Below are 21,524 nucleotides of genomic sequence, written 5' to 3' on the forward strand. Positions count from 1 at the left end.
GGGCATAGGGTGGCGACCAGCATAGTGCGCGCATGCTCACATGCGCTCATATATATCAACGAGAAGAAAGGGAACCGAGGGGCTCGAATTTTAATGATCATATCAAAAGAAGCCAACAAAGACTCCAAGGACAACATAGGGGAAATTACTTGTCCTTACTCATAGAATTAAAGGAATCATAGAAAAACGGAAATGAAAGTGGATGAAAGTGAATTAGTAAGTACAAGTAATTTCCCCTATGTTGTCCTTGGTGTACTTGTTTGTTGGTTTCTTATAATATGATTATTAAAAATCGAGCCCCTCGGTTCCCTTTCTTCTCGTTCATTACATAAAGAGGGTCTTGAATCCGGCAACATTGATGCCTTCAGCCTCAGGTAGCATGTGTGGGTTTATTGACCAGTTGCCGTCAATGACCATCATGTGGTCGTGACCCAAAAAGATCACGTACTCGTGACGCCTGCGGCAGAAACGATGTTCCACATCCGCCGCCTAGGTTTCTGAGTGATGGCGCTGGCTAACACTCCCAGGGTGAGTTCTAGTTGTAAAACATAAATACCCGAGAAAGTGGATGGGAAAACGGCTCCGCGGTAGCTCAATGGTAAGAACATCGCACGCGTAATGCGAAGACGTGAGATCGTTCCCCACCTGCGGTAAGTAGTTTTTTCATCCACTTTCATTTCCCTTATTCTATCATTTCTTTCAATCAATTATAGTAAGTAGAAGTAATTTCCCCCATAGGCTGTCCATGGTGTCTTTGTTTGTTGGCTACTTATGATATATATATATATATATATATATATATATATATCATAGAATAGAAGGCCGTAGTAAAAATAATAATAAGCAGGGCCCCGCACAGGGCTCTACTGCCAATAAAATAACGCCCAGCACCTGTTGAATGGGTGCCGCAGTACTACAGCTGACCTGCCCAAGGTGGGCCGAGCCCCTCCTTAAGAAATGGATGGTGGGCGGAGCCCCCCGGGCACTCCCCTCCCTCCCACCCCCCATCCCTGACTTTAAGAGCTGGGTAGGGCTACTCCCATATGGCCTGGCGGAAAAAAAGAAAAAAGCAGGAAACACTCGCTGCGATCCGGCGTCTGATCGTGCGCGCGGCTCTTTATCGAGTATGCTTTGGCTGTTGGCATCCGGCAATTCTGGGCCCATATACTACGCGTGTGCGAATGAGCAAGGCACGCTCCGCCAAAATCTGAAGCCCCATGCATATGCGTTCGCAAGATTTCATATCTTTCTCAAATGGTACAGAACAAACATCTTTGCAAGACGCAGTTATGGTTTACACGAAACTTGTCAATGAATTCACAATTACACGAGCGACAAGAATTTCACAACGGCGCGCCGTCCACTGACAGCCATCTATGGGCCCTCAGTTGAGCTCGCGATAAACAGCGTATTTCTGCGAACTTGATTAACGTTTGCACAATTATGCCACGCGTAAGCAAATACAATACAAGAGAAAACGTACAAGAGCGCACGTGCAAGTCGAGTGAGCCGCCTTTCTCAGACGATCAGTGTGTTGCTGCCTGCCTTATGACCGAAATGCTTGGACCAGCGAGGAACCGTTCGGCCGGCGACGCCGCTTCTGTGGTAGGCATCGTCACACGCGATCTGCGCTGTGAATTACTCGGCCGTCAAGTCGCTTCGGCCATGGTGTAACAGAAATCTTGTGTAGGACGTCGAATCCGAAGCCCCATCCTGTCAGGTCTGGTTGGAAATCGATTATGAGACTGTTGGTGCAAGACGGACACCGAATCGTACTATGTGTCTCCTAATTTTACGCTCGTGATATGCACAATGGTAAGTCTTCACGTTCGTGAATTATTGTTTCGTGCTCTAACTCACGAAAAAAAAAAATCGTCGCTGAAGCTTAACGATGTGACGTAACCCGTGGGGCTAGTGTGGCGATAGTTGAAGGCCTAGAAGGGTGTCAAAATAACGTGTTGGCGCGACAAAAAAATGGCTTTGAGTTGCAGTGTGCTTGACCGGAGAACTACAGTCAGAATTTACAGGAAAAAGCAACCGATTTATTAAAATATGCGCCTACATCAGTGCGAAATATTCCTGTAGAACGCCTCGGAAGAACCATCACTGAAACGAAAGGTTCATGGCCAATTGTGTGATAGGATTACACTATGCAAACACGCCAACGCTCTGAGCTGATGCACTATGAAATATTTTCTCTGCACCCCGACCGGTAAATAAAGTCGTAAAACTAATTTTATAACTCTTAATGCAGTGGAAAGGCGCGTATAAGAGTGAGGTGGTGCGAATGTACACGCTTTGTTTACACGCACGTATGTATATATACAAGATGGCGTCGACGCCTTGATGCAACTTTTCAATGAAGAAGCGTTTAAAAGAAAAATACACACGCACACACACACGACACAGTAACGCATACATGTTCCATAATCGTGCATCCGATGCCTTTTATGCATGCGTGACCCCGTGTGCTGTCAGCACTGATCAAACGATTAAACCATGTGAAAGGGTGGTCCTGCGTGACTGCGCGTATCCGGCGGGCCACGCGACAAGCCGACGACGGAGCGCTATCCCTTAAGATTCCCATAATGCATCTCTACGGCCGATTGGTGGTGCGTGCCACTTTCCAAAAAGGTCCATTGTTGCGCGTCAGATGCCTGGCTGCCTGAAGGCAGTGGAGAACGTCCCTTGGCAGCGCACTTTCTCCACTTTGAAAATGTACTGTCAATTATTCCGTACAGTTGGCCTGCAAAAATGCTCAAATGGTCTGCAAAATGGCTGTATGGCCTGTGATATCGCACGCTCTTCTACTGCACCCCGAAAGTCAACTTATGCTCTTTCATATGATTTCGCATGATTTCGTATCCCATTATAGGCTTCGAGGTTGTCCCTGTTTAATTAAACAAATACGTTTTCGTCGCCAAACGCTGCATCATTGCAAGAACTATTACAGTGTGGCTTTTAATTTAACACACATGTCTTCATCGCCAAACGCTATGTACTTGCAATGGCAATTACACTGCGGTTTAAACAAAGTGCCTAGTATTTCCTGAGCGAGAATAAACAAAATTATGGACTGTTGGCTGATTAAATCAGTATGAGTATAATAACCCGATATGTACGATATTGAGTTAACCAATCTATTATGGTAATCGGCCTCGATACCAAGCGCAGACAAAAGCAGTACAAGTGCATGTATGGCAGCTGCCTTTGCGAGAAGTTCTACGGTATACGTACCTTCCTCGACTCGAAGCGACGTCCAGCGCCGCACTCCCTCTGGCACTGCGCTCGGCTGCGGAACACGTCGCCCGGAACCGGGCACTTCCCAGCAGGGAACTGCCACTGAACACAGCGGTGGCCGTTGAAGAACCACCAGGCCGAGACGACCAGGTTCCTGCACAAGGTGTCAACACGTCAACGACACGGTCGTGTTATGGCGTAAGAGATTTCCAGCATAAATGTCGTTACATCGTCGTGATTCAGTTTTAGTGGTTCCATTGCCGTCATTCCAGCTACGTCATCTCATCGTCCCACGGTCATCGTCATGTCTTCGTCGTAATACCATCGCCATCATTACAGCGTTGTCATCCATAATATTCATGGACATCCCATCGTCGCCCTAATACGTTCGTCGTTGTGTTCTTGCGGTCGTTCTCTCGTGGTCATTTTGTCGTGTGATTCCAGTGCTGCCATGACATCGTCGTCATTTCATGGTCGCCATTGCATCGACGCCATACCTTCACCGCCGTCACCTTCATGCCATCGTGGTTGTTCCTTTGTCGTCATGGGTGGCATGTGCATGATCGAGCGCAACAAGTTTATGCTGAGCTAGCTGGCTCCCAGTAAAGACTTGTTCGACTGAGTAACGTAAACTCTGCTTGAAAATAGTCGCACCCGCCGTGGTTGCTTAGTGGCTATGGTGTTGGGCTGCTAAGCACGAGATCGCGGGATCGAATCCCGGTCACGGCGGCTGCATTTTCATAGGGGTGAAATGCGAAAACACCCGTGTACTTTCTGGATTTTTTCTGGAGGCCCCCACTACGGCGGGCCTCATAATCAGATCCTGGTTTTGGCACGTAAAGCGCCACAAATAAATTGTCGCAAAGCAGGAACTGCGTTCTTTACAAACGCGAATGAAAGCTTTGCTTAAACCGATACCCACAGAACGTGAGATCGGTTGATGTTTTTCGTCACTGTATCTGCAGTTGGTATGAAAATGTATAATAGTTTCTGATAAAGAGGACGCAGAACTTTTAATTAAACTTTGCGCTTAAACAGTGCCACTTTTCAGGCCATTGTGACGTCACTGTTCGCGAGAAGAGCCGAGTGCGCGCAGCTCTGAAATTAATGACAAGTAAACTTCGATGGGGCTTACGTGGATACCGCCAGGGGTGCTCATTGTCCAACGTTAAGGGGAAATGCAACAAAACAAATGAAAGAAAAACAATTTTTCCGAATATGCTTTAAATAACGATTAGAATTCTTAGGCTTTTTCGGCCACTTAATTGGCGACGTGTCCGTCTCTGCCTAACCAATTATCTTGGCCGATTCAGAGGATAGTGCATTCTGAAAATGTGGCCCGATACCGAAGGTACTACCGTATAAAAATGGGGGCCGATCCCAATGATTGTGTAGACTAGCAATGTGGGCCTCATCTCTTTCACAACCAAAAAAAAGACAATAAAAAATACTTAGCGCCATTCCTCTCTGTGAACAATGATAACCAGCGAAGCTGTATTGATTTGTATAGTTATTGCTATATTGATTGAATAAGGACACACACACGTAACTTCTTGGTTGTTATCATCTTTTATTTTCTCTCATTCGTTACCACAGTGACCATAGCTTTGTGGTCACTGTGTGCACCGCCATCGGTTGTAATGCAATGCTAGACACGTTCTTGCCGAAGGTTAAATCTAAACACGACCGGTGAATGTCTCGATGCACGGCTTGGGTGCGTTATGTCGGCAAATTCGAGGCGCAACGAATGCACGTTTAAGGCAGCAAGTGTGAACGAATGCGGTAGGCTCAAGCGAACTACGTGAGTCCTGCCCATGAAAAGTCCGAAGTGCATATTCTGATAACCTCGCTAGGGCGATGGCTACGTCAGAAAACGCAACGATTGGTAGGTAGACTATGACGTTTTATTTTCTTTTTCAGCCCCTCCAATCGGGAGCGAAGGAGCGCCGCCGGCGCACAGGTGGTATGGTGTACGGGGAAAATTTCTCGGTCGATGTGACTCGATAGACGGACGCAAAAATTTTCAGATCCCAGCCGTATACAGCTTGGCTGTAAAAAAACAAAAAACAAAAAGAAACTTCTGCAGTGGCTTAGCGGGATTGGCATTGGGCTGCTAAGCACGAGGTCGCGGGATAAAATCCCGGCCGCGTCGGGCAAGCCTGCATCAGGGACGCAGCCACAGTGGGGAACGTTGAACGTCATGGGCGTACTACAGAGGTTGTATACGGGCACTTTATACAGGCACGTATACGGAACTTTGCGGAGAAATGCATTGGCATTACAGTTACTTTCTTTACAAAAGGACGTTTTATGCATTAAAGCACAAAAGTAATTAGAACGCTAATGCTTTTCTCCGCAAACATCGGGAGTTAATATATCGAAACTGGTGTCATCCGGAGAATTCGTTCTTAGTGGATCCGCCTTGTGAACTCCACGGCTAGAATTTGTAAATTGCACTATGGGTCATAAAGTAATTAGTTAAAAACGTAATTGGGGACTTTTTAATTAGTCGATTATGCATTTCAATTCTTCTTGCAAGTAAAGTCTGTCTCTTCGAGTAGACCAGCTCATGAACTAAAATCGTATTATCAGCCACAGACAACTTTTGAAACTTTTCGAAAGTGGTCCTGAAACACCCTGTATTACCATACATTGAGAAGCGATTATACACGATAGGCTTATTCTTGGACATGCATAAGGCATTCGACAGTTTGAACGCTGATATACTAATGTCCAAACTTTTATGACTTTGATGCGCGTGAAACGCCATTGGAGCTAATGAAAAGTTGGAACGATATGAATTTGAATGAACTGAACGATATGAATGAATGAACTGAACGATATGAATGAATGAACTGAACGATATGAATTTGTTTCCTTTAGTCAGTTCACCTCGTCACTTCTCATAGTAAAAAGGCTAGTGTCCCGAACGGTTCAATTCTTGGTACCCTATTATTTAACCTCTACATAAATAACTTACGAAGCATTCCTTCCACACGTAAAATAATCATGTACGCCAACGACAAAAATCTTTTTTCCGCTGTAATACCCCGAGAAAAAAAAAGAAGTATTTAAATTCATTGGCTGACTGGTTGTACATAAACAAGCTGCAATTAAAGTTTAATAAAACGAATTATGTAATATTCAAACGAGCAGACCAGAAATTGCTTAGTAATATAAGTGCTTTATTTCACAGGAAGTACATAGAACCAGTAAGAAAACCCAAAAATTTTCTGGGGTCTGGGGCGGAATTCACTAAGCGAATTTAAGAACAAATTTTGGTGTAAGAAAAATTTCTCGAAAAAGTGCGTATTCAAAAGGCTAAAGCTGTTCGTAAGATGAGCAAGCTTGCGATGCCCACCGCTGCAAACACGAGCGCGGTAGTCGAAAAAAATGCATCTATGTAAGGGTAGCGCAGGCGCAAACTTCAGTACTTCCGCCAATAGCAAGCGTAAGTCGATTTACAAAACCTGAACAGCCGTCGCAGATGACGACTTAGGAACAAATTTCTACCATAGGGGGTGTAGCATTCTTAAGTACATCATTATGTCTTTCTGCGCCGCTCGAACTGACACAGGTAAGCGTTGGAATGAGCTGTTGCGGCTGATTGGCCAAAAGTCACAACTGATAGCCGAGGATGGTGCGTGCTTTTATCTTTGTGGCGCACTCTGATTTGTCATCTCAATGTGCATTGAGCTGTTTCAGTGCATAATTGTATTGATCGTGCGCTGCTGTGGAAGGCAGTAACATTAATTCTGTGCGGCGAGTTTCTGCCTAATGCCTGATATGCCGCGTTTCTGCACGCGCGCAGTAGCCTGAATTTTCATACTCGTCATGACACTGTATTGGGTGTTAGCAAACATTGGTGCGGTGTCCGTCCCTGACAACTGTCAAGTTTGTCATTGATGTGTTTGGAGCACCATTCTATGGTATGCTTTTCCATAGTTTGAGCTTTCTATAACTCATAGGGCTGCGGCCGGATGATTGTTTTTTCCAACGCTTTGGGGCTATAATTCCCCATGCGAGATGAAACAATGCAAAAACGCCTAAACGTTTCTAGTTATCAAAACTTGTTGCTTCTGCACAATTCGCTTTCATCTTCCGTGCTGTTAGTCTCAGCCTTCTATTGTATAGCTCATAGTTATAATTCAGCACAAAGTTGAAGCGACGTAGTGTCTGTGCCCACAGTGCTGCTCATTATGTGGCCCACGTTGTGAACCAATGTATGCGTGCGACGGATGGCAATCCTGTCTATGGTATGACGCGGGACGTCAATACGACGAAATTACAAAAATAGAAATGGTGCATAAAATGACGCACCACCATTGTGATGCTGTGAAATAAAATACATCTCAGGAACGAAGCGAATAACTGTCGCATCCATCCAAACACACACACACACACACACACACACACACACACACACGCACACGCACACAGACACACTCACACACGTGTTTACAACCACAAAGAGGCGTATAATTCAAGACACTTCGTTTTTGGTAAAAACAAGCGCAGCATAACGCTCATAAAGGCACCACACCGTTTTTATTTCGCATAGAAAAACCAGTACCGGCAACAGCCAATGGTAAAAGCAGACGGCAAAAAAAAAAAAGAATGCGACAGCCGACGACAGCCGTCGCCTTCCTATGATTGGCCGTGGATGCTTACTTTAAACCCCTGGCTAACATCAGTCCTGGGTGAAATGACGTCACTCACGTCTTTCAGTCCTCTCACTTACTCTCACCCAAGAAACTCTTCATATAAGTTTGTGAATCCACCGCAAGAATTTTCGTCCAGCCGGCAACAGTCTTAAGGGCTGTTTATAGTCCGACGTAACGCGAGCGAGCGCGCGGGCACGCTACGTCACGTTGGCAAAAACGAGTACCCGCGCAGCCAACGTGACCGGCGGCTTCCGACGCGCTCCGACGGGCACGGCGCTGAATTGGCTCCTGACCTAAATTCCCTATATAAGAAAAGTACCGACATCTACTCTTTCCTCCGCCGCCTCCTCTCCTAAAGCGCTTGCTTTTTTCTTTACTTTTTGCTTGCGAAAGCCAAGTCGACGGTGGCGCACGTAGAAAGTCCACGTTGAAGCTTCCAGGCCGGGCGCGCGCCGCCGCCGGCGACTGCGGCTGCGCAGAGGACTTTCAACATGGCTCCGAGGCGGAAAAAAAGGAAATATAAAGAAGTGAAAAGCGCGTGCTATCATCGTCCAATCGGAGATACAGGAGAGAGAGAAGCGGCGTTTATCAAAGGATGGCGCTACTTTTCTTATATAGGGATTTTTTCCTTACCCATTCGCTCGTTGGTCGCGCTGACTGCGCCAACCCACTGTGCATTTCGTGCGAAGAAATAAAGGCGCCCACGCCGCTTCGCCGACGGTCGCAGGCAGCCTTTCGAAACGGCGCCGGGCTTGGGATCATTCTGCACATACTCCGAAGATAACTATGGATAACAGCCGACGGCGCGCACGTCGGAGTATAGAAGAGATGGCGTTTGGGCTGGCGCAACGCAACCGGCGTAGCGTGGCTGGCCGCGAACGACACTGGCCCCATAGAGAAAGAAATTCAACAAGAGGGGACACTCGGCAAAAACTGGCAACAGGAAACACGTCACCATACGTCACGCTATACTTTTGACACCGAACGTTAGCTGCCGCGAGCATCGAAAGAAAAAGAAAGTGAATTTAAGTTAACAGGCAGTGATTTATTTTTTTAATTACTTGCCGCGAAAACTAAAACGTTTTGCGTATAAATGAACTTAAGCTTTGCGACTTATTTTCCTTGCCTTACCTAGCCACAGGTCAATGACGCGCCAGATACATGCGTCATCCGCCAGACACTCCCCCGAAGCCAGCGAGGATGGCTGCGCGCGCGTTTGAGCGCTCGCACGCGGCGACCCGTCTGTCTCCTTCCTTTTTTTTTAACTGTAACCTGGTTTATTGGGCTCTAGGCGTATTCTTGCGTTCCTTCTGCACTGGGACAAGACACCACTGCACTATTGGACTACGGCAAGGTGAGAAATCTTGTTTCACAGTCTACGACGCAATTAGGCTTACGGCACGGGACCGAGACTTCAGACGCAGTTAGCGAAAAACAGCTCGGCCATCCTGGCGCAGTTAATTTGAGTTAAGGAATCGTGCTGAGACATGTTTCCGACGCTTCCTATGGGTATGGGACTATTGTAACTTATTTCGGTTTTTGAGCCACACTGGCCGCACAGGGCGCCGTGTCGCAGTTAGCGAGAACTCAGCCGTGGTGCATGTGTCACTCTTAAAAAAAAGGTTGGCAAAACCACTAACACGTTACTAGTCCCAAAAAGCACTACCCAGTTAGTAAATGCAGGTAGTAAAAGTGGTGGTAGTGAAAATCACTAGCTTCTGAGGCTAGTACAAAACACTAACCCAATCTCCTGAACCTAGTAAACAACACTAGCCAAATACTAGCAGACTAGTTAAAGCACTAGCTTTTAGGGTAGTTGAAAGTACTAACTAGCTAGTAAAAACACTAACTTAAATACCAACTGGCTAGTTAAATGCACTACCTTTTAGGGTAGTTGGAAGTACTAACTAGCTAGTAAATAACACTAACCCAAATACAAACTGGCTAGTTAAAAGCACTACTTTTTAGGGTAGTTGGAAGTACTAACTAGCTAGTAAACAACACTAACCCAAATACTAACTGGCTAGTAAAAAGCACTACCTTTTAGGGTGATTGAAAGCACTAACAAGCTAGTTGATAACACTAACCCAAATACTAAGTGGCTAGTAAATAGCACTACCTTCTAGGGTAGTTGAAAGTACTAACTAGCTAGTAAATAATACTAACCCAAATACTAACTGGCTAGTTAAAGGTACGACCATTTTTGGTAGCTGGAAGTACTAATTAGCTATGTTATATCACTACCACATCAGGGTAGTAAATATCACTAAGTTAAAGCATGTTATTAGGATTGTATACTCGCACAAAAAGCAGAAATGATGCATTGTTGTAGTTGCATCAGGTGTTTCAGTGCAATGCAGTAGAGGAACCAAGCAGACATTTCAGGAACTGTACAAATAAATTTTATTAAATTATTGTATATAATCATTCCTTCTCTGGCAAGGTCTGCAGCTTCTTAATTGCTGAAATTGCCTGCAGTGTCCCAAGTGTTGCTGGTCTTGATGATGGCAGTCCACAAAAATGTTCAACAAGTGCAAAAACATTTTTGTTCTTGTGACTGTACTTTACATTGAAAACCCAGTAAAATTCCATGAGCAGAACAAATCCTCCTATCAAGTCGAGGGCTTCCAATTCCAACCCTTCAAATGCCGCAAACAAAATCGTTCCATCTTCAGTGTCCTTGGTGATAAGTGCCGGGTAGACATCCTGTAATAACATTCACAAAAGGTAAGCACACAAGAGTAAAATATTAAGACAAAGCATTTCTTACCAGCCTTCCTAAAAAATGTGGTTTTTCCTTCACCAGGAAGGCCAATATCTCGACCACTCCAACAGCAAAGCGGTCTGTAAGCAATGAAAAAAATACCAATGCAAATTGATGCTGTGAAAAGAAGTGATGACTGGAATGACAACTCAAATAAAAGGCAGCATAGTTGGCACTAAGGAGTAAAAACAACACATTAATGCCGTGAAAACATGAGAATCAGGTTTGTCACAAGACAGACATTTCCGACTAATCTTCCCATAACATACACGCTTGAACAAAATAGAAACACACACAGAACAATGAGGAGAAAATGTGGGTAGTGCATGCAAGTGGATCATTTCAAATACATCTGTGGTGGTCAAACATGGTGTGCTCAAACACCTCATATTTCCTAATGAAAAATCATGGGTGTTTAAAGGAATAAAGGTAGTCTTACGTGCCAACATTTCTGATCATTTGTTTTTACCCTTGCCAGTCTGTCTTTCAATGTTGCACTGCCTTTCATAAAAAGGTTTATAAAACAATTGTTAAACTTAATGACTGCAAATATTTCACGTCCATTGCCACTTAAAATAAGTATGCCCCATAAAAATTTTAGTTTACATTTTTTTTCTTCTGCAACACAGAAGTATGACATCTTTCTTTCTCAGGGATATCTTTAAAAGAAAAAAAATCCTTTACAGCAATTATTGCCATTATAGGTTGAGATTCTTTGGTCACGAATATAGGTTAATAGCTCATTTTGGGTAAGACTTTGGAGAGAAAAAAGTCGACCTATATCTGAATACGGTATCCCCCCAAAAATTATTCCAGGGATGAAACAACACTTCTTTATTACACATTAACTTACATTACGTATTCTGACATAGCGCAAACTTCACATTTATGGGAAGACCATGAAAACAGCTCTCTGGGTAACAGGGTTTAAAGCCATTGTAAAGGTTATCTGCTAACAAAATATGTTATAGTTGCCCTTTCCGTTGATTGGGTTAATTATAACTGGCCATTCGCCCTTTGTACACAAAGTTAGGCATCTATTAGACAGTTCAGTGCATGCTGTATGGTGCTGTTTAAGTGATATTTGCTTTTTTTTGTGTTAAATTATGTGTACCGTGCACTCAAATTAAACATGCCACAAGCTCCATAAAACAAACAGACCTTGCTACGTACGTTTCTTAGCATCGCCTTCAAGTGTGGCCATCTCAGTCTCTATTTTTGATAGAGGCTCCTTTGCATTGCGGAGTGTCTTTGTTAAATAAAGACACCTGTCTCCATGCACATTGATGAAGTTGAGAAATTCTTTCTCAAGGTTGACACCAGTCACAGCTTGAAACTCCTGGTGTAGCTGAACAAAGAAATTAGACACAATGTGTCATTGATACATTGCTCCGAAACACCAAAAGGCTTTCCGATAAAACACATGCTGAAAAAGGTAGACTCACAATGTCACTGATTGCTAAAGCAGGATATTTTTCAAGCACTTGAGCAGTCGATGGATTGGCGTCCCTTATCCAATTCCTTCTCTCTCCCAGTGTCTTCTTCATGGAGTCCCTCAGTTTAAGCAAATCTGGGACCCGTCTTTTCATTTCTGTTTTCATGAAGCTCACATGCCCCTCCAGTGACACGCTGTCGACATGCTCCTCAGGGGTGTCAATCATAGCCTGTGAATCATCAATCAATCATGCCAGGTGAAATTCACGACAAACAATTTGTGAAACTTGGAGCAGGCAAGAAAATATAAGCCACGGGGCTGCACATGCCCGATTTGGCATACTGAAGGTGAAAATTGCACTTGTAAGAATGTTTTTGCATAATACACGGAAGAATGCGGTGAATTGTGCATCTACTAAAGAATGGCTTGTAAAAGCATACTTCAGTGTGTTGAAAATGGAAGTGTTAGACTTACCATGCGGCATTGCTTCAGAGACCGAGAAGTGTCCTGTACACTTCTTTTATGGCCAAATTTCTTTCTGGCCTCTTGCACAACAGGCACATTGCGCATCAACTTACGCACATTGCCCATTCTGTACTGAAAGGCCACCTTCCATGAGTCCTGTGGATAAAGAGCAATTTTAGAGTGTTATAATCTCAACATTGGATGGAAAGCACTTGGGTAACAATTCTTCCCACATCAATACAATCGGTTAGTATTCACATAAAATATGCTACAGCACAAATGTCACACAATAAAAGCTTAGACAGCAGGAGTGAAAAGAAAAATGAACCCCACTCCCCACTGCCACATTAGGGCAATTTTTTCATATTGCCTGAAAAGCTCCATCATTAATGAAAAATAAATACACTGACCTCAAAACGAACAGTAAAGGCCTGTGAAGGTGATTCGCTACATTCATAAACTTTCCCACAATATATAAAAAGTAGAATCAAACCAGTGTGTCATGGCAAAGACAAGCTGCCGCAGTGCACAACACAACATAGAACTAAATTTATAGATTGTGTGGCAAGTATCCTCTGTGAATTTCCCTTATGAGGAAGCTTTAGCTCGGGCCCAATTCCGATGTCGCCTATACAAATACATGTAAAACGCAGGAACGCTTTTACGAGATAACCACTGGGCCAATTTTAATGAAATTTGTTGCATTTGAGAGAAAAAGTTAAATTCTAATGACTATTGGAAGCAGAATTTCGATTTTGGGCCTGGATTGTTTAAGTAGAACCTTCAATAATTGGCAAGATTAAGAAATACAGAGGAGTGACGTTTACGAATTCGTAGCTCTGCACCTAGAACAATTATCACAGTTCTGTAAGCAGCAATCATTAGAGCATCCAAAGCGGACAAATTTGATAAGTTAATTTGTATCTTATGTGAATTTGTTACATTGTTTACAAGGATTTTGCGAAAGTTCACAAATTAGTGGTCCATTTGAGAGCCATGTATAACATATCAATTTTGCCCGCTTTAGATGTACTATCAGGTGTAATTTACAGATTTGTGATATTTTCATTGCCGAGTTAGCGCTGTAAATTTGAGTTTCGTTTTCTGAATATTTGCGATTTCTGTCAATTTTCATTAAAAAATTTACCTAAATAAAAAATTACCAACTAACAGTCGCTACATTTTAACTTTTTCTTTTAAATGCAACAAACCTCATCAAATTTGGTACAGTGGTTGCCGATAAAAACGATTTCTCTTTTTCCATGTATTTAGACAGATGCCCCCGAGCTAAAGCTTCCTCTTAAGCTGCGTTTGCCAGTGCATGCGGCAAACAGGTAGATTTTAATAAGACGGCTAAAATGCAGTCTTAAAATGAGGAGTAAGGCAGGTGGCTTCTGAGCCGAATGGATGCCCACCATTTTTTCACGGCACAAAATTTCCCATGAAAGCTAGAGATCGAACTAAGCACGAAATCGTGGAAGCTGTTTGAGTAAGCAAGCCGGAGAGAAGTGCCTGAGTAAGCTATCTATTTTGCGTGGTGATGCCACAACCAAGTTTCTCAATGGTTTTATTTAGGTATGAACCATTCGGCCCTCACATAAAGGTTCCCTTAATTTTGTTGCGAAATGACGAACATAAAGTTTTAGTGCTGAAAGCACTGCTAGCCTACCAACCCTGATTTCACCTGTGTTTGTATGAAGCCTCTTCATAACTTCACAGTAATCGACCACGCTCCCTATAAAACGTGCATGCGTGCTTCCCCCCCCCCCCCCCAGTAGTGGCTCCTTGTAAACGACGATGCATGCGGTGATTTCGCACGATATTCCATGGCTGACGCAGTCTAACCGTCTGTCACTTTCTCTTGTTTTTGTGTACTGTGTTTACAGGTTGTTTGTTTATTGTTAAGTCATTATACATGGTCCATTTCCCATCGGTGTGCAGTTATTAAACAAAAAGGACAAAATATAAAAAAAATTTCACTTCTGATAACTGATGCTTTTAATTATGATTCTGTTAGATGTGGTTTTCTTGTACTAATATTTTCACGGATAATTTTGGCATCTGGTCTCAGCTCGATGACATGTTACCATTTTGATAGTTTTGTGGTTGGGACGATGTGTCATACTTCTGCACATTAAAAGGCAGATTTTAGTGCAATCCTATTAAGTTGTGTGGTCAAGTAGTATAAAAATTTTGCTCTTAATAAATAAAACTTCTAAAGAAAAAGAGGCAACTGTTGCCTCTACACAAAAATAAAACCAATATTGCAGTGCAGCACTGCTACTGTCTAAAATGGAGCAGAAAATCTGCTGGATACCACAACTGGCTCATTTCCAAGGGGTAGCACTCCGTTAGCAATAAGACGCAGCACTGCGGCAGCCCGAGCAGGCTATTGAACCGAAACTGAAATGTTATTTTGCTGGAACCAGAACTGAACCAGAAAGTTACAATTTTTCTTCATTGCAGATTGAAACTGGAAGAAAAAAATAATGGTTTTCGGTTCAAGCTGGCCATCTTTTCATTCATGCATTCCCTACGCCTGTGGCTCAACTATGTTATCTCATTTGCATAGACACACCATATTTCCGTGATTTTAAAAGCAGCAGCACCATTACAACAGTTTTCAGCTTACTGCGTCAGGGGGGCAGACTAGGAGTTCTGTTAACGCGACAATATTTGCATTGTATCCGACGTGTGGACTCGCCAGACTGTGAGGCATATACAAAGTACCTGAAACAATGGGGCACACATACTTGTTGCTTGTCCCCAATATGATTTTGAACAACAGGCATTGACCTCTTGATTAGCACCAATTAAAAACAGGCCGTTCAGTGAAAAGGTCCCTGCTGGGCCATTGACCACATATATCAATGAAGCGAACCATCAAGGCTCTCCTAAAATATTTAGTTAACAAAGGCCTAGATTGAAGTCTGTGAGCGGGCACTTCGAACACAAGCATGCATATAATGGCATCCTGCTGCCTGTCCTCATCATTACTCAGTAGCGTATTTTCCCCCTCTTCAGGACGGGAACAAACAGCGCTCGGATGGGATGAAGTGAGTAGACAGACAAGGCGCTGCACTAAAATCACTGGTTTATTGCTGGGAATGCAATACATGCAATACACAGGTTCAGCGCAGAAGGCCAGAAAAAACACGGTTTCTGTGCCGGGAAGGGAATAAAATTCCTCACATCACACGTGTTGTCATAGCAGGTTATTTTTTAAAACGTAGTTAATCTCGCAGCTATGCAGAGTAACAGAGGGTACACTGACACAGGAGTTTCCGTGCAATTGAATGCAACACGCTTCCCAAATCTCGCGTGCACTTTGTTCTGTATATCTGCCTAGTATTGTGCAATCTTCAAAGGGAGGTCTGCAGCTGCATTCTTTGCAGTGCTGGGCGGCTGGGTACAGACCCTTTCATTGCGTATTCATGCTCTCTCAGCCAGTCATTCAAACATCGGCCTGTTTGGCCAATGTAGCAGCGTTTGCACTTGAGCGGGATCTTATACACAACTGCGTATGTGCAGTCAACGTGAGGTTTTCTTTGTTGTTTCTCACAGATTGCTTTTCTGGTGCCTTCCTTGTTTACCCTGCGGCATAGCGACGACAGTTTGTCCCCTGCGCTGAACAAAACGCGTGTGCCTATTTTTCCGGCGGCCTTTTTTAAACTATGCGAGACCCCATGGACGTTTTGACAGTATGGCGGTTGTGCTCGCATGGTCCCTTGTTCTGGGCGTCACGTCCTGCCCTTCCTCTGGTCAGGCTCACCAAAAGCTTTTCTGAAACACCCGTCAGCACGGCTATGGGTACCCAGCCTGGATGAGCCGGTGCACTTGGTGCATGAAGCTGCTAGCCACCTGGTGGTGGCATGAACGGGTCAAAGCTGCTGAGACATGAAGGGGAGAATACTTTTCTTCAAGCGGGGGTTGTATGCCCAACATGCATGTTCCCTTTCAAACAATATCTCTAGGTCCAGAAACCTTATCTTATTATTGGAGGGAGGCTTGATCGTTAGTTCCAAAGGTTTCATTACTGATTGAAAGATGTCGAAAATTTCCTTCGCATGTGAGAGGTGGCCTGTTTCGTCAGTTTTGAGTAGCACAAGGAAATCATCTACAAAGCGAAATACTTTAGTTACGCTGGTCGGTAGGAGGCAGCCCATGCGGCTTCTGTCAAAACGTGCTAGCACAAGGTTGCTTAGAACAGGAGCAATACAGGACCCAATGCACACGCCTTCACGCTGGCTTTGCAGTCGTATTCCAGCCTTGGCGAAAGCACGAAGCCCCCCTCCTTATCGACCTGGAGGAGTCTGGCGTCAGCTCTTCGTAGCGAGAGTGTTGACCAGTTTGTCACTAACTCTTTGAAGATTGCACAATACTAGGCAGATATACAGAACAAAGTGCACGCGAGATTTGGGAAGCGTGTTGCATTCAATTGCACGGAAACTCCTGCGTCAGTGTACCCTCTGTTACTCTGCATAGCTGCGAGATTAACTACTTGTTAAAAAATAACCTGCTATGGCAACACGTGTGATGTGATGATTTTATTCCCTTCCCGGCAGAGGAATCGTGTTTTTTCTGGCCTTCTGCGGTGAACCTGTGTATTTTATATATTGCATTCCCAACAATAAACCAGTGGTTGTTAGTTCAGCGCCTTGTCTGTCTACTCACTTCGTCCCATCCGAGCGCTGTTTGTTCCCGTCCTAATGATGTACCAACCAGCCCAGACCAGCACTCTGCTCAGCAGAGTAGCAGGCTTTAGGATTCTCTGCGTTTCCTCAATATATTCTCCTTACCCTCACCCTCAATAAAGCTTTGCTTCACATAGATTGCAGCAGTGATGTTCAATCTGCATACGTCTTTTGCAACTATGTGCAACCTGAAGCACAACTGGCACTATCCTTCAGGGCAGCTTAGCAGCAGCATCACATTTTCATAGAAAATAAATTTGCGCTGTTTTCCTGTAATTATTCTTCGGTTATGCAAATAGACTAGAACCGGTTTGAACTTTTATTTTTTTTGCTCCGAAGTTGGAACTGAACTGCTTTCGGTGAACCAAAACAAAAACCGGAACAAAAATGGTTTTGCTTCGATACTCTAAGGATTAGTTTCTTGAACAGCCTTTGCTCACTCGGACAGTGGATGCACTTACATAGCCTGTGCCGATGAAATCTCTGAGGATTGGGTATTCTTGTACCAGTTCTTTTGCTGCACAGTCATACAGTTCTCCAGGGTACCTTCAAAGAAAAACACACAAGTGTCAAAACTCAAAGCATGCTATTGTTTCATGGTGAACACAAAGAAAAGTAAAGTGACAAGAGTGCCATTCAATGACACTTAAAGCGAGCAGTTGAAGTGCCATCTGATGTAGTGGTATTTAACACATCTTTTTGCTGCATATCTTCATGCTGACTCGCGCAAGGAGTAGTGACACCAGTAGCAAATTTTTGTGTAGCCTGTAGCTGACAAGTGTAATGTGATTGAACATGACGGTTGCATCAATGTGTAGAAAGACCTGGCAATGAATTTGTGTGCCTTTAGCTTTCAAGCCTGACTATCAAAAAGCCATACATTGTTGCCATCAACCACGGATTGCAAGCGATTGCTGAGAGCTCAGCAAGAGCACTGTATTGATTTCAAGACTCGCAGACTCTGGAAATCAATACAAAGCATGTGCACAAGGTACACACGCTACCCGTGTCATTTTGCCTAGCACTGCTACGGAGCCAATGCATAGCAGCAATCGATATTTTGACTGCGGAACGATGGTTTACTGCATTTTGCGGGCTCGATCTGTGCAAGCCACATTGTGACCGCAAATGCAGTTTCTGCTGTTTATGTTTTCGCCGACTTTTTCTGACTGCCATTTGGCCACTAAGGTTGACTAAAATTGAAACTTACATTGATGGTATGCGTTTTGCAGCGACAAAAGTCTGATTTCGTGTGGTGTTGTGATCATATGCAGAAAAATGAATAGCCGGAGTGGAAATCTGCGTGTATCAGGAATGCTAATTGGGCCAGTTGGACAATGTTGGATTCATGGTTCCGAAAATTCAGCACAAACACAAGGGACAAAGAAGCAATTGCACGACATAGCACTCGTGTTGTGCACAACACGAGCGAACACGAGCGCTGAATCGCTCGTGTCGCTCGAGTGCTGTGTCATGCATTTGCTTCTTTGCCCTTTGTATTTGCATTGAATTTTCATAACCATGAATCCAAATTTGAGTGTTGATTACGGTGGTCAAGTAGTTACACGAGCAAGCAGGTCGTTCGTCACGGTGCTGTACTATCATCTCGGTGACTAAAACGTGGTACACATGTGAGTATTAAAGCATGTCTGATTGCATGTTACCACATGTTGCATAGTCAAAGCAGACTTACAGTTTCCGCACACACTAACCTTTAAAGTGCCTAAGTATACCTGTCTGGACGGCATGCAAACCCCTGGCCATGTGGGCAAGATAATTAGCGAGTCTGAAGCATCATTAACTGGCTACAGCATCGACTCAGAAGCTGGTTAAACTAAAATCTTTTGGCAGGCTTTGTTTTTAGATGACGGATAATGTGACAAAGCTTAAGCGACTGTCAGTGTTGCGAGTTTCTCTCGTTTTCAGACTTGTCGGATCAGAACAAAACGCTGGCACTTTTAGAACAATGAAGAACTTATGAACTCTAGAGGACCTTGATGTTGAATATGGGGTGTCTTCAAGGGACAATGACAGCAACGGAGAAACCATGTTGCCTGCTAATAATAAATTTTTTAATTAAAACCATCGATTATATTTTATTCAGCAAGGCTTTTTCTGAACTAGCAAAATTAAAAAAAATACTAAAAATTGAGCACCATATTACCAATGAATAGCATTTGAATTTAAAGCTTGCCGATGTGTCACTTAGAAATTAAATTTGTTGCATTTTGCAAAAATGCCTGGCACATCCAATGGTTAAACAGTTAACTTCACTAAAATTACAAAGCATTTGAACAAAAACTTGACATCAATGGGAAATACTCACAAGCTTATTGTGCGGAGGTGTGTTGTTATCCACGACACAATGCGTGATTTTGTGGAGGAAGACAGCTCTCCCTGTTTGAGGTTTGCAATATCAACCTTGATATCAAAAGGCATAGCTGGCAGCTTATATCCACGATGGGTATGTCTGGGGAAGATGGCTGGGCCCGACGTGCTTGCAGCTGACATTACGTCGCTTTCATCATTGTTTGTCAGCACATCTCCTTCATTTTCGTTCGTTCCATGATCCTGGTACTCTACCTCTTTGCTGAAGAACATGCATAAAAATAGAATTAATGTAAATGGCATGCAATGTGTACTGATAATAAAATAAGGCATACAAAACATTATAGCTTAACTACTTACTTTGTGTGCTGTGGAGCCACAAGTTGGATCCTATCTCCATCACAAAAGGTGTGGTCGTCTTCTATGTCCACAAATGTGTCAAACCGACTGTTGTACACCTGTCAAAAATTAAAACAGGCATGCATACCACCAGTCAGTGAGGCCACCAACAAGCATCTTTTGCCCAATTGTGACAATAAGAGCACCTAATTTCAAATGCATGAAGCAAAAGCGGTAGTATCCATACCCTTCAATAGGCAGTATGGAGATATGATAAAGGTGGCGAAGAGACATTTAGAGAAACAGTCTCCTTGATCTGCTGTCCTGGCCTGCCTGGGAAACTGTCATTCAGGCAGTTCAGGACAGCAAACGGAGAGAATGCGCATTTAAGATCAGGGGAGGTTGAACAATGACACCTAAATTCTAGCTGGCAGATGTGAATACAAGCACAACCAATTGGCTACGAGCATCTTTTATGAAATGTCCAAGGGAGGCAAATTCATTGAGATGTAAACATGCATCGCAAATGAAAGGTACAAAGGCAAATTTCGGCACAAGGGTAATTTGAATGGTCCTATGGAAGATATGGCGGTTGAAAAACTATATATATATATATTAAAGCTCGCAGATTGATCGTGGTCAAATATGGCAGAGAAGCAGTAATTTCACCAGTCACCAAAAATAGCTGCATTATGAATAGAGGGCTCGGCGAATATTTGATGTTTCAAATACGAATCGATGTCGGAACCCTCGCAAAAAAAAAGTTTAAAAAGGACGTTTCAGGACTCGTACGTCCCTTGTTCACAATGGAGTGACAGTACAAAATGCCGTCTTTTAAGTGCTGGCTTCCTCTGATATGATTAGTATAAATCTGGCCCCTCGGTTCCCTTTCTTCTCATACTTTATGTTACACAAGATTGCGCATGCTTCTATGCATTTCTCTATGCCAGCAAGGTCGCCTGAACACCTCTGGGATAACGCTTTGCTAACGCACGAGTTGCAAGGAAATATTAGAAATAGGTAGCTTACCTCAATCCTTTCACAATCAGCTGCATCCCGAAAGTCGCTGCTTAACAAAGCAGAAATCAAATCCGCTTTTTGGTTCTTGCCACTGAGTTGCATCACCTTTTTGCGCTGGTTCCAGAGAACAAGGCATTGCACAGGAGCCGAAGACATCGGCACGCTTCAGCTTCGGCACGAAAGTTAACAAAGAAAACACGACAACGTGCACCGACTGTAAACGACAGTAAACCACATGGTAGACCACGCCGTCACGCTGAAAATTACCGCGCGTCTGCGATAGCTGTCTCAACCTGGATAAATGGCACAAGCACCTTTTTGAAACGGTGTGTTGGCAAGCGCCACCATCAGGGTTTTGGGTGTTGCGGGTGTTGCATCGGGTCGCCGCGCTGCGGCTACGTTTCTCGGAGGCTACGTTCACTACTCACAACAATTGTGTAAGTTTATTAACACAATAATTACAGCGCAACATCTGCGTATTATTCTTGGCAGGCTTATGTTTTTGATATATATATACTAATTTATTAAGTTCTTGCTGCCAACAGTGAATCGTTTTACGCTTTGCTTCTTGTACC

At 43.7% G+C, this 21,524-nt stretch overlaps 1 protein-coding gene across 1 annotated transcript; it reads right to left on the bottom strand.

Annotated features, from left to right (window-relative positions):
- Positions 1-10,296: 10,296 nt before the first annotated feature.
- Positions 10,297-21,175, bottom strand: LOC125942634 (uncharacterized). The gene is made up of 9 exons (XM_049660849.1): positions 20,959-21,175; positions 19,951-20,048; positions 19,589-19,852; positions 17,724-17,808; positions 12,578-12,724; positions 12,114-12,332; positions 11,842-12,016; positions 10,675-10,748; positions 10,297-10,610 (listed from the first exon to the last, which is right to left on the bottom strand). The coding sequence occupies exons 1-9, from the start codon at positions 21,103-21,105 to the stop codon at positions 10,329-10,331; spliced, it is 1,491 nt and encodes a 496-aa protein (XP_049516806.1). The 5' UTR covers positions 21,106-21,175; the 3' UTR covers positions 10,297-10,328.
- Positions 21,176-21,524: the final 349 nt, after the last annotated feature.

This window comes from Dermacentor silvarum, chromosome 1 (assembly GCF_013339745.2).
Source record: "Dermacentor silvarum isolate Dsil-2018 chromosome 1, BIME_Dsil_1.4, whole genome shotgun sequence".
NCBI lineage: Eukaryota > Metazoa > Arthropoda > Arachnida > Ixodida > Ixodidae > Dermacentor > Dermacentor silvarum.

Coding starts and splice junctions, on each gene's coding strand:
- LOC125942634 (XM_049660849.1), bottom strand. CDS start 21,105: ATGTCTTCGGCTCCTGTGCAATGCCTTGTTCTCTGGAACCAGCGCAAA. Junction 19,853..19,950: donor GTGGCTCCACAGCACACAAA/GTAAGTAGTTAA, acceptor CATGTTCTTCAG/CAAAGAGGTAGAGTACCAGG. Junction 10,611..10,674: donor CACATTTTTTAGGAAGGCTG/GTAAGAAATGCT, acceptor ATGTTATTACAG/GATGTCTACCCGGCACTTAT.